The sequence below is a fragment of the Scyliorhinus torazame genome, chromosome 10, assembly GCF_047496885.1.
Source record: "Scyliorhinus torazame isolate Kashiwa2021f chromosome 10, sScyTor2.1, whole genome shotgun sequence".
In the NCBI taxonomy this organism is placed as follows: Eukaryota; Metazoa; Chordata; class Chondrichthyes; order Carcharhiniformes; family Scyliorhinidae; genus Scyliorhinus; species Scyliorhinus torazame.
This window is the reverse complement of record NC_092716.1, coordinates 120203174-120216571: the sequence shown is the minus strand read 5'-3', so window position 1 is coordinate 120216571 and position 13398 is coordinate 120203174. Positions and strand designations below refer to the sequence as shown.

The window sequence follows — 13398 nt, the reverse complement described above, 5'->3', positions numbered from 1 at the left end:
CGGGGGGGGGCAGTATAACTGGGCTCAGTGTCCTGTATCTGTGTGTGTGTGTGTGTGGGGGGGGGAGGGGGGGAGGCAGTATAACTCGGCTCAATGCCCTATGAGGGGGGGGGCAGTGTAACTAGGCTCAGTGTCCTGTGTGTGTGTGTGGGGGGGGGGGGGGGTGGCAGTATAACTGGGCTCAGTGTCCCGTGGGGGTGGGGGGGGGCAGTGTCACTTGGCTCAGCGTCCTGGGTGGGGTGGGGGGGGGCAGTGTAACTGGGCTCAGTGTCCTGTGTGGGGTGGTGGGGGCAGTGTAACTCGGCTCAGTGTCCTGTGTGGGGGGTGGGGGGCAGTATAACTGGGCTCAGTGTCCCGTGTGGGGGGGCAGTATAACTGGGCTCAGTGTCCCGTGTGGGGGGGCAGTATAACTGGGCTTAGTGTCCTGTGGGGGTGGCAGTATAACTGGGCGCAGTGTCATAGAATCATAGAAGTTTACAGCATGGAAACAGGCCCTTCGGCCCAACCAGTCCATGCCGCCCAGTTTTTAACCATTAAGCTAGTCCCAGTTGCCCGCACTTGGCCCATAACCCTCTATACCCATCTTACCCCTGTAACTTTATAAATGCTTTTTAAAAGACACAATTGTACCCGCCTCTACTACTACCTCTGGCAGCACATTCCAGACACTCACTACCCTCTGAGTGAAGAAATTGCCCCGCTGGGCCCTTCTGAATCTCTCCCCTCTCACCTTAAACCCATGCCCTCTAGTTTTAGACTCCCCTACCTTTGGGAAAAGATGTTGACTATCTATCTTATCTATGCCCCTCATTATTTTATAGACCTCTATAAGATCACCCCTAAGCCTCCTACGCTCCAGGGAAAAAAGTCCCAGTCTATCCAGCCTCTCCTTATAACTCGAACCATCAAGTCCCAGTAACATCCTAGTAAATCCTTTCTGCACTCTTTCTAGTTTAATAATATCCTTTCTATAATAGGGTGACCAGAACTGCACACAGTATTCCAAGTGTGGCCGTACCAATGTCTTGTACAACTTCAACAAGACGTCCCAACTCCTGTATTCAATGTTCTGACCAATGAAACCAAGCATGCCGAATGCCTTCTTCACCACCCTGTCCACCTGCGACTCCACCTTCAAGGAGCTATGAACCTGTACTCCTAGATCTCTTTGTTCTATAACTCTCCCCAACGCCATACCATTAACTGAGTAGGTCCTGGCGTGATTCGATCTGCCAAAATGCATCACCTCACATTTATCTAAATTAAACTCCATCTGCCATTCGTCGGCCCACTGGCCTAATTGATCAAGATCCCGTTGCAATCCTAGATAACCTTCTTCACTATCCACTGTGCCACCAATCTTGGTGTCATCTGCAAACTTACTAACCATGCCTCCTAAATTCTCATCCAAATCATTAATATAAATCACAAATAACAGTGGACCCAGCACCGATCCCTGAGGCACACCACTGGTCACAGGCCTCCAGTTTGAAAAACAACCCTCTACAACCACCCTCTGTCTTCTGTCGTCCAGCCAATTTTGAATCCAATTGGCAACCTCACCCTGGATCCCGTGAGCTTTAACCTTCTGCAACAACCGACCATGCGGTACCTTGTCAAAGGCTTTGCTAAAGTCCATGTAGACAACGTCTACTGCACTGCCCTCATCTACCTTCTTGGTCACCCCCTCAAAAAACTCAATCAAATTTGTGAGACATGATTTTCCACGCACAAAGCCATGCTGACTGCCCCGAATCAGTCCTTGCCTCTCTAAATGCTTGTAGATCCTGTCTCTCAGAATACCTTCTAGCAACTTACCTACTACAGACGTTAGGCTCACCGGTCTGTAGTTCCCAGGCTTTTCCCTGCTGCCCTTCTTAAACAAGGGCACAACATTCGCCACTCTCCAATCTTCAGGCACCTCACCTGTGGCTGCCGATGATTCAAATATCTCGGTTAGGGGACCCGCAATTTCCTCCCTAGCCTCCCACAACATCCTGGGATACATTTCATCAGGTCCCGGGGATTTATCTACCTTGATGCGCTTTAAGACTTCCAGCACCTCCTCCTCTGTAATATGCACACTTCTCAAGACATCACTATTTATTTCCCTTAGTTTCCTAACATCCATGCCTTTCTCCACCGTGAATACCGATGAGAAATATTCATTCAGGATCTCACCCAACTCTTGTGGCTCTGCACATAGATGTCCTTGTTGATCCTTAAGAGGCCCTACTCTGTCCCTAGTTACTCTTTTTCCCTTTATGTATCTGTAGAAGCTCTTTGGATTCTCCTTTGCATTATTTGCCAAAGCAATTTCATGTCCCCTTTTTGCCCTCCTGATTTCCCTCTTAACTCTATTTCGACAATCTCTATACTCTTCAAGGGATCCACTTGATCCCAGTTGTTTATGTACGTCATATGCCTCCTTATTTTTGACCAGAGTCTCAATATCTCGAGTCATCCAGGGTTCCCTACATCTACCAGCCTTGCCCTTCACTCTAAAGGGAATGTGCTTACCCTGAACCCTGGTTCACACATTTTTAAAAGCCTCCCATTTACCAGCCGTCCCTTTGCCTGCCAACAGTCTCCCCCAATCTACCTCTGAAAGTTCCTGTCTGATACCATCAAAATTGGCCTTGCGCCAATTAAGAATTTTAACTCTTGGGCCAGACCTATCATTCTCCATAGCTATCTTAAAACTAATGGAGTTATGGTCACTTGTCCCAAAGTGATCCCTCACTAACACTTCTGTCACTTGCCCTTCCTTATTTCCCAAGACGAGGTCAAGTTTTGCCCCCTCTCTAGTCTGTCCATCCACATACTGAATGAGAAATTCCTCCTGAATACACTCAACAAATATCCCTCCATCCAAGCCCCTAATGCTATGGCTGTCCCAGTCAATGTTGGGAAAGTTAAAGTCCCCTACTATTACCACCCTATTATTCTTGCAGCTATCTGTAATCTCCTTACATATTTGCTCCTCAATTTCCCGCTGACTATTTGGGGGCCTGTAGTACAGTCCTATCAAGGTGATCTCTCCCTTCTTATTTTTCAGTTCCACCCATATCGACTCAGTGGGCGAACCCTCGGATATATCCCCTCTAAGCACTGCCGTGATGTTCTCCCTAATCAAAAACGCCACTCCCCCTCCTCTCTTACCTCCTGTTCTATCCTTTCTATAGCATCTGTACCCCGGAACATTGAGCTGCCAGTCCTGCCCCTCCCTTAGCCATGTTTCAGTCATAGCTATAATATCCCAGTCCCATGTGCCCATCCATGCCCTGAGTTCATCCGCTTTGCCCGTCAGGCCCCTTGCATTGAAATAAATGCAGTTTAATGTAGACTTTCCTTGCTCTCTGCCCTGCTTTCTCTGGTCATGCTTTACACACTCTCCCTTCCTGCCTTTTGTTTCCGTCCCCAGAACCGGTCCCAATGTCCCAGGAATTTGAAACCCTCCCTCTTGCACCATCTCTCAAGCCACGTATTCATCCTAGCTATGCTGTCATTCCTACTCTGACTATCACGTGGCACTGGTAGCAATCCTGAGATTACTACCTTTGAGGTCCTACTTTTTAGTTTAACTCCTAACTCCCTAAATTCAGCTTGTAGGACCTCATCCCGTTTTTTACCTATATCGTTGGTGCCTATATGCACCACGACAGCTGGCTGTTCACCCTCCCCCTCCAGAATGCCCTGCAGCCGCTCCGAGACATCCTTGACCCTTGCACCAGGGAGGCAACATACCAACCTGGATTCTCGTTTGCGTCCGCAGAAACGCCTGTCTATTCCCCTTACAATTGAATCCCCTATCACTATAGCTCTGCCACTCTTTTTCCCGCCCTTCTGTGCAGCAGAGCCAGCCACGGTGCCATGAACCTGGCTGCTGCCACCTTCCCCTGGTGAGCCATCTCCCCCAACAGTTTCCAAAACGGTAAATCTGTTTCGGAGGGAGATGACCGCAGGGGATCCCTGCACTGCCTTCCTACTCTTGCTCTGTCTTTTGGTCACCCATTCCCTATCTGCCTCAGTAATTTTAATCTGCGGTGTGACCAACTCACTGAATGTGCCATCCACAACTTCCTCAGCATCGCGGATGCTCCAAAGTGAATCCATCCGCAGCTCCAGAGCCGTCAAGCGGTCTAACAGGAGCTGCAGTTGGACACACTTCTTGCAGATGAAGGAGTCAGGGACACCAGAAGGGTCCCTGACTTGCCACATCTCACAAGAGGAGCATGACACGGGTCTGAGCTCTACTGCCATGACTTAAACCTGAAGTTAAATTTGAACTACACTACACAGCTAAGAGAAAGTCAAAGAGAGAAAAATCACTTACCAGTCACAAGCCAATCACATACCTGCTGGCTGTGATGCAATTGCTCCCGAGACTCCCTCACAGGTCTGCTTCTCTGCACCTCCTTAAGATGAGCACCAAATTCCCTTAACTAGTTAATTAATTTACTTAATTAATTGGATTTTTTTTTTTGGAAACTCAACCCCAAACACCAAACTCCAAAAAACACAGCCCTCACTCACCTCTTACCCGAACTCAGCCTTACCCAAACTCAGATACACTCTGTTTGCTTCCAGCACTCTGTTTCTAAAGGCACTTCAGCCACACCTTTTGTATCCTTCCTGATTTACAGTCAGCCATAGGCCTGAAGAAGGCCTATGGAGTGTTGGCCTTTATTGGTAGAGGGATTGAGTTCCGGAGTCAGGAGGTCATGTTGCAGCTGTACAGAACTCTGGTACGGCCGCATTTGGAGTATTGCGTACAGTTCTGGTCACCGCATTATAGGAAGGACGTGGAGGCTTTGGAGCGGGTGCAGAGGAGATTTACCAGGATGTTGCCTGGTATGGAGGGAAAATCTTATGAGGAAAGGCTGATGGACTTGAGGTTGTTTTCGTTGGAGAGAAGAAGGTTAAAAGGAGACTTAATAGAGGCATACAAAATGATCAGGGGGTTAGATAGGGTGGACAGTGAGAGCCTTCTCCCGCGGATGGAAATGGCTGGCACGAGGGGACATAACTTTAAACTGAGGGGTAATAGATATAGGACAGAGGTCAGAGGTAGGTTCTTTACGCAAAGAGTAGTGAGGCCGTGGAATGCCCTACCTGCTACAGTAGTGAACTCGCCAACATTGAGGGCATTTAAAAGTTTATTGGATAAACATATGGATGATAATGGCATAGTGTAGGTTAGATGGCTTTTGTTTCTGTGCAACATCGTGGGCCGAAGGGCCTGTACTGCGCTGTATTGTTCTATGTTCTATGTTCTATAACTGGGCTCAGTGTCCTGTATGTGTGTGGGGGGGGGCAGTATAACTGGGCTCAGTGTCCTGTGTGTGGGGGGGGGGGGGGCAGTATAACTGGGCTCAGTGTCCTGCATGGGAGGGGGGCAGTATAACTGGGCTCAGTGTCCTGTGTGTGTGTGTGTGTGTGTGTGTGGGGGGGGGGGGGGGGGGGGGTCAGTGTAACTGGGCTCAGTGTCCTGTGCGGGGGGGGACAGTATACCTGGGCTCAGTGTCCTGTGTGGGGGGGCGGGGGGGGCAGTGTAACTGGGCTCGGTGTCCTGTGTGGGGGGGGGGGGGGGGCAGTATAACTTGGCTCAGTGTCCTGTGTGTGTGTGTGGGGGGGGGGGGGGGGGAGAGCAGTGTAACTCAGCTCAGTGTCCTGTGTGTGGGGGGGGCAGTGTAACTCAGCTCAGTGTCCTGTGTGGGGGGAGGGGGGGCAGTGTAACTGGGCTCAGTGTCCTGTGTGGGGGGGGGGCAGTGTAACTGGGCTCAGTGTCCTGTGTTGGGGGGTGCAGTATAACTGGGCTCAGTGTCCTGTGTGGGGGGGCGGGGGCAATATAACTGGGCTCAGTGTCCCGTTGGGGGGGGGGGGGGCTGTATAACTCGGCTCAGCGTCCTGTGTGGGGGGGGTGCAGTGGAACTGTGCTCAGTGTCCCGTGTGGGGGGGCGGGGGCACTATAACTGGGCTCAGTGTCCTGTGTGGGGGGTGGGGGCATTGTAACTGGGCTCAGTGTCCTGTATGTGTGTGTGTGGGGTGGGGGCAGTATAACTGGGCTCAGTGCCCTGTGTGGGGGGGCGGGGGGGGGGGGGGGGCAGTGTAACTGGGCTCGGTGTCCTGTGTGGGGGGGGGGGGCAGTATAACTTGGCTCAGTGTCCTGTGTGTGTGTGTGTGGGGGGGGGGGGGGAGCAGTGTAACTCAGCTCAGTGTCCTGTGTGTGGGGGGGGCAGTGTAACTCAGCTCAGTGTCCTGTGTGGGGGGAGGGGGGGCAGTGTAACTGGGCTCAGTGTCCTGTGTGGGGGGGGGCAGTGTAACTGGGCTCAGTGTCCTGTGTTGAGGGGGGTGCAGTATAACTGGGCTCAGTGTCCTGTGTGGGGGTGCGAGGGCAATATAACTGGACTCAGTACCCTTTGTGGGGGGTGGGGGCTGTGTAACTGGGCTCAGTGTCCTGTGTGGGGGGGTGGGCAGTATAACTGGGCTCAGTGCCCTATGTGGGGGGTGGGGCAGTGTAACTCGGCTCAGTGTCCTGTGTGGGAGGGGGGGGGGGGGGGGAGAAGTATAACTGGGCTCTGTGTTCTGTGTGGGGGTGGGTGGGGCAGTGAAACTGGGCTCAGTGTCCCGTTTGGGGGGGGGGGGGGGGGGGCGGGCGGAGTATAACTTGGCTCAGTGTCCTGTTTTGCGGGGGGCAGTATAACTGGGCTTTGTGTCCTGTGTGTGGGGGGGGGGGAGGAGATGTGTAACTGGGCTCAGTGTCCTGTGTGTGGGGGGCATTATAACTGGGCTCAGTGTCCTGTGTGTGGGGGGGGGCAGTATAACTGGACTCAGCGTCATGTGTGTGTGTGTGGGGGGGGGGGGCAGTATAACTGGGCTCAGTGTCCTGCGTGGGGAGGGGGGCAGTATAACTGGGCTCAGTGTCCTGTGTGTGTGTGTGTGTGGGGGGGGGGGGGGGGGGGTGGTCAGTGTAACTGGGCTCAGTGTCCTGTGTGGGGGGGGCAGTATAACTGGGCTCAGTGTCCTGTGTGGGGGGGGGGGGGCAGTATAACTCGGCTCAGTGCCCTATGTGGGGGGGGGGGGCAGTGTAACTGGGCTCAGTGTCCTTTGTTGTGAGGGGGGGGGGCAGTGTAACTGGGCTCAGTGTCCTGTGTGGGGGGGGGGGGGGGAGTGTAACTGGGCTCAGTGTCCTGTGTGGGGGGGGGGGCAGTGTAACTGGGCTTGGTGTCCTGTGTGGGGGGGGGGGGCAGTATAACTGGGCTCAGTGTCCTGTGTGTGTTGGGGGGGGGGGCAGTATAACTCGGCTCAGTGCCCTATGTGGGGGGGGGGCAGTGTAACTGGGCTCAGTGTCCTTTGTTGTGCGGGGGGGGAGGGGGGGGGGGCAGTGTAACTGGGCTCAGTGTCCTGTGTGGGGGGGGGGGGGGAGTGTAACTGGGCTCAGTGTCCTGTGTGTGGGGGGGGGGGGGAGGGGACAGTGTAACTCGGCTCAGTGTCCTGTGTGGGGGGGCGGGGGCAGTATAACTGGGTTCAGTGTCCCGTGGGGGGGGGGGGCAGTATAACTCGGCTCAGCGTCCTGTGTGGGGGGGGTGCAGTGGAACTGTGCTCCGTGTCCTGTGTGGGGGTGGGGGCAGTGTAACTGGGCTCAGTGTCCTGTGTGGGGGAGGGGCAGTGTAACTGGGCTCAGCGTCCTGTGTGGGGGGGGGGCAGTGTAACTCGGCTCAGTGTCCTGTGTGGGGGGGGCGGGGGCAGTATAACTGGGTTCAGTGTCCCGTGGGGGTGGGGGGGCAGTATAACTCGGCTCAGCGTCCTGTGTGGGGGGGGTGCAGTGGAACTGTGCTCCGTGTCCTGTGTGGGGGTGGGGGCAGTGTAACTGGGCTCAGTGTCCTGTGTGGGGGAGGGGCAGTGTAACTGGGCTCAGCGTCCTGTGTGGGGGGGGGGCCAGTGTAACTCGGCTCAGTGTCCTGTGTGGGGGGGGCGGGGGCAGTATAACTGGGTTCAGTGTCCCGTGGGGGTGGGGGGGCAGTATAACTCGGCTCAGCGTCCTGTGTGGGGGGGGTGCAGTGGAACTGTGCTCCGTGTCCTGTGTGGGGGGGGGGGGGGGGGACCAGTGTAACTCGGCTCAGTGTCCTGTGTGGGGGGCGGGGGCACTATAACTGGGCTCAGTGTCCTGTGGGGGTGGGGGGGGGGCGGTATAACTGGGCTCAGTGTCCTGTATGTGAGTGTGGGGTGGGGGCAGTATAACTGGGCTCAGTGCCCTATGTGGGGGGTGGGGCAGTGTAACTCGGCTCAGTGTCCTGTGCGGGGGGGACGACAGTATAACTGGGCTCAGTGTCCTTTGGGGGCGTTCAGTATAACTGGGCTCAGTGTCCTGTGTGGAGGGGGTGGTCAGTATAACTGGGCTCAGTGTCCTGTGTGTGTGTGTGGGGGGGGGGGTTATAACTGGGCTCAGTTATAATCCCGGGAACTACTGGCCGGTGAGCCTTACTTCAGTGGTAGGGAAATTACTGGAGAGAATTCTTCGAGACAGGATCTACTCCCATTTGGAAGCAAATGGACGTATTAGTGAGAGGCAGCACGGTTTTGTGAAGGGGAGGTCGTGTCTCACTAACTTGATAGAGTTTTTCGAGGAGGTCACTAAGATGATTGATGCAGGTAGGGCAGTAGATGTTGTCTATATGGACTTCAGTAAGGCCTTTGACAAGGTCCCTCATGGTAGACTAGTACAAAAGGTGAAGTCACACGGGATCAGGGGTGAGCTGGCAAGGTGGATACAGAACTGGCTAGGCCACAGAAGGCAGAGAGTAGCAATGGAGGGATGCTTTTCTAATTGGAGGGCTGTGACCAGTGGTGTTCCACAGGGATCAGTGCTGGGACCTTTGCTCTTTGTAGTATATATAAATGATTTGGAGGAAAATGTAACTGGTCTGATTAGTAAGTTTGCAGACGACACAAAGGTTGGTGGAATTGCGGATAGCGATGAGGACTGTCGGAGGATACAGCAGGATTTAGATTGTCTGGAGACTTGGGCGGAGAGATGGCAGATGGAGTTTAATCCGGACAAATGTGAGGTAATGCATTTTGGAAGGTCTAATGCAGGTAGGGAATATACAGTGAATGGTAGAACCCTCAAGAGTATTGAAAGTCAAAGAGATCTAGGAGTACAGGTCCACAGGTCATTGAAAGGGGCAACACAGGTGGAGAAGGTAGTCAAGAAGGCATACGGCATGCTTGCCTTCATTGGCCGGGGCATTGAGTATAAGAATTGGCAAGTCATGTTGCAGCTGTATAGAACCTTAGTTAGGCCACACTTGGAGTATAGTGTTCAATTCTGGTCGCCACACTACCAGAAGGATGTGGAGGCTTTAGAGAGGGTGCAGAAGAGATTTACCAGAATGTTGCCTGGTATGGAGGGCATTAGCTATGAGGAGCGATTGAATAAACTCGGTTTGTTCTCACTGGAACGAAGGAGGTTGAGGGGAGACCTGATAGAGGTATATAAAATTATGAGGGGCATAGACAGAGTGGATGGTCAGAGGCTTTTCCCCAGGGTAGAGGGGTCAATTACTAGGGGGCATAGGTTTAAGGTGAGAGGGGCAAGGTTTAGATTAGATGTACGAGGCAAGTTTTTTACGCAGAGGATAGTGGGTGCCTGGAACTCGCTACCGGAGGAGGTAGTGGAAGCAGGGACGATAGGGACATTTAAGGGGCATCTTGACAAATATATGAATAGGATGGGAATAGAAGGATACGGACCCAGGAAGTGTAGAAGATTGTAGTTTAGTCGGGCAGCATGGTCGGCACGGGCTTGGAGGGCCGAAGGGCCTATTCCTGTGCTGTACATTTCTTTGTTCTTTGTTTGTTCTTTGTTCAGTGTCCTGTGTGGGGGGGGGTGGTCAGTGTAACTAGGCTCAGTGTCCTGTGTGGAGGGGGGGGGTCAGTATAACTGGGCTCAGTGTCCTGTGTGTGTGTGTGTGTGTGTGTGTGTGGGGGGGGGGGGGGGGCGGTATAACTGGGCTCAGTGTCCTGTGCGGCGGGGGGGAGGGGGGGTGCCAGTGTAACTGGGCTCAGTGTCCTTTGGGGGGGGGGGGGTGCAGTATAACTGGGCTCAGTGTCCTTTGGGGGGGGGGGTGCAGTATAACTGGGCTCAGTGTCCTGTGTGGAGGGGGGGGGGGTCAGTATAACTGGGCTCAGTGTCCTGTGTGTGTGTGTGTGGGGGGGGGGGTCTGTATAACTGGGCTCAGTGTCCTGTGCGGGGGGGGTCAGTGTAACTGGGCTCAGTGTCCTGTGCGGGGTGGGGTGGGGCAGTGTAACTGGGCTCAGTGTCGTGTCTGTGTTTGTGGGGGGGGGGGGGGGGCGGTCAGTGTAACTGGGCTCAGTGTCCTGTGTGGGGGTGGGCAGTGTAACTGGGCTCAGTGTACTGTGTGGGGAGGGCAGTGTAACTGGGCTCAGTGTCCTGTGGGGGGGGCAGTATAACTGGGCTCAGTGTCCTGTGTGTGTGTGTGTGTGAGGGGGGGGGCGTGTAACTCGGCTCAGTGTCCCGTGTGTGGGGGTGGGGGGGGGGGGTGGGGGGTGGGGGGGGGGTGGCAGTATAACTTGGCTTCGTGTCCCATGTGGGGGGGGGGGGGGGGCAGTATAACTGGGCTCAGTGTCCCATGTGGGGGAGGTGGCACTACAAATGTTGGATGTGGATTGGTTTTGAACTCATTATGCTGTGCGAGTTACAGCAGAGACTTACAGGATCCGGGCTATCTCAGGGTGTGGGATCCAGGAAGTTTGTTTCTGGGATTAAGTGTTTTTTTTGTGTTATATTTGCAGCTTTTGAACAAGAATGCGGAATTGGAACGTTTTCCATCTCCAGGTAGCGGCGTACTCCCACGCAGTGCTTTCTGGCACCACATAACAAGCTCACAGCACAGCGCAGAAATGGAGCAAAACAACCGTAAGAGGGGACATTGTACCCAGAGCCACGTTCACACTTTTATTGTACACTCAGGAGGCCATTTTGCCCCTCGGGCCTGCTGATTTAATTATGGCCTCAAGTCCACTTTCCTGTCTGCTTCCCATAATTAACTTCCTTGCAAGGCGAGGGACAATAGCTTATTATGTACATAGTGTGTGAATCATGAATGCTTCATAAATAGAGGCATGAAGTACAAAAACAGGGAAGTTGCGCTGAAACTTTATAAAACTCTGGTTAGGACCCAACTGTTGTTTTGTATCCAGTTCTGGTCATCACACTTCAGGAAGGATGAGGGTCCTCGAGAGGGTGCGGAGGGATATTTGCCAGAATGGGTCCAGGGAGTGGGGAAATTTTAGTTACAAGATTAGGTTGGAGAAGCTGGAGTTGTTCACCTTGAACGAAGGAGATTGAGGTGAGATTTGACAGAGGATAATGGCAGGTTTAGCAGACAAGAACATGCTGTTCCCACTGGCAGATGTTTAAGGACTAGGAGACAGATTTAAGGTTTTGGGAAGAAGTACAACTGGGGTGTGAGGAAGGAGGTTTTGACACAGCGATTGGTAATGAGCTAGAACTCACTGCCCACGAGGGTGTAGGAATCAGAGACGTTGAATGAATTTTTAAAAAATTGAACAGGCTCTTGAAGAAATAAACTTGCTGGGCCATTGATCAAGCGGGGGAATGGGACTGATTGGTTTGTTCGACAGAGAGCCAGTATTGATTCAACTGGTCGAATGGCTTCCTCCTGTGATTCTATAATCAGTTCTGTACCTGGCCAGGGAGTGGGGACCGTGCAAGGGGAGCTTTATTCTGTACCTAACTCCATGCTGTACCTGTCCTGGAAGTGTTTGATCGGGACAGTGTAGAGGGAGCTTTACTCTGTATCTAACCCGTGCTGTACCTGTGGACGTGAAAGAGACTCCAGGATGGTATGTTGCCTCCCTGGTGCCAGGGTCCAGGATGTCTCCGAACGGGTAGAGGGCATCCTGAAGGGGGAGGGCAGACAGGCAGAGGTTGTTGTACATATTGGTACTAACGACATAGGCAGGAAGGGGCATGAGGTCCTGCAGCAGGAGTTCAGGGAGCTAGGCAGAAAGTTAAAAGACAGGACCTCTAGGGTTGTGATCTCGGGATTACTCCCTGTGCCACGTGCCAGTGAGGCTAGAAATAGGAAGATAGAGCAGCTAAACACGTGGCTAAACAGCTGGTGTAGGAGGGAGGGTTTCCGTTATCTGGACCACTGGGAGCTCTTCCGGGGCAGGTGTGACCTATATAAGGTCGGGTTGCATCTAAACCGGAGAGGCATAAATATCCTGGCCGTGAGGTTTGCTAGTGTCACACGGGAGGGTTTAAACTAGTATGGCAGGGGGGTGGGCACGGGAGCAATAGGTCAGAAGGTGAGAGCATTGAGGGAGAACTAGGGAATAGGGACAGTGGGGCTCTGAGGCAGAGCAGACAGGGAGAAGTTGCTGAACACAGCGGGTCTGGTGGCCTGAAGTGCATATGTTTTAATGCAAGAAGTATTACGGGTAAGGCAGATGAACTTAGAGCTGGATTAGTACTTGGAACTATGATGTTGTTGCCATTACAGAGACCTGGTTGAGGGAAGGGCAGGATTGGCAGCTAAACGTTCCAGGATTTAGATGTTTCAGGCGGGATAGAGGGGGATGTAAAAGGGGAGGCGGAGTTGCGCTACTGGTTCGGGAGAATATCACAGCTGTACTGCGGGAGGACACCTCAGAGGACAGTGAGGCTATATGGGTAGAGATCAGGAATAAGAAGGGTGCAGTCACAATGTTGGGGGTTTACTACAGGCCTCCCAACTGCCAGTGGGAGATAGAGGAGCAGATAGGTAGACAGATTTTGGAAAAGAGTAAAAACAACAGGGTTGTGGTGATGGGAGACTTCAACTTCCCCAGTATTGACTGGGACTCACTTAGTGCCAGGGGCTTAGACGGGGCGGAGTTTGTAAGGAGCATCCAGGAGGGCTTCTTAAAACAATATGTAGACAGTCCAACTAGGGAAGGGGCGGTACTGGACCTGGTATTGGGGAATGAGCCCGGCCAGGTGGTAGATGTTTCAGTAGGGGAGCATTTCGGTAACAGTGACCACAATTCAGTAAGTTTTAAAGTACTGGTGGACAAGGATAAGAGTGGTCCTAGGATGAATGTGCTAAATTGGGGGAAGGCTAATTATAACAATATTAGGCGGGAACTGAAGAACCTAGATTGGGGGCGGATGTTTGAGGGCAAATCAACATCTGACATGTGGGAGGCTTTCAAGTGTCAGTTGAAAGGAATTCAGGACCGGCATGTTCCTGTCAGGAAGAAGGGTAAATACGGCAATTTTCGGGACCCGTGGATGACGAGAGATATTGTAGGCCTCGTCAAAAAGAAAAAGGAGGCATTTGTCAGGGCTAAAAGGCTGGGAACAGA

General features: G+C 53.0%; 1 protein-coding gene across 2 annotated transcripts in view; it reads left to right on the top strand.

Annotated features, from left to right (window-relative positions):
- LOC140430898 (docking protein 4-like) overlaps positions 1 to 13398 on the top strand; it is a 52279-nt gene that overhangs the window by 33650 nt on the left and 5231 nt on the right. For both annotated transcript variants that reach the window (XM_072518683.1, XM_072518684.1), the window contains exon 3: positions 10819 to 10942. In XM_072518683.1, the coding sequence (XP_072374784.1) occupies positions 10819 to 10942 (124 nt within the window). The remainder of the gene's footprint in view (positions 1 to 10818; positions 10943 to 13398) is intronic.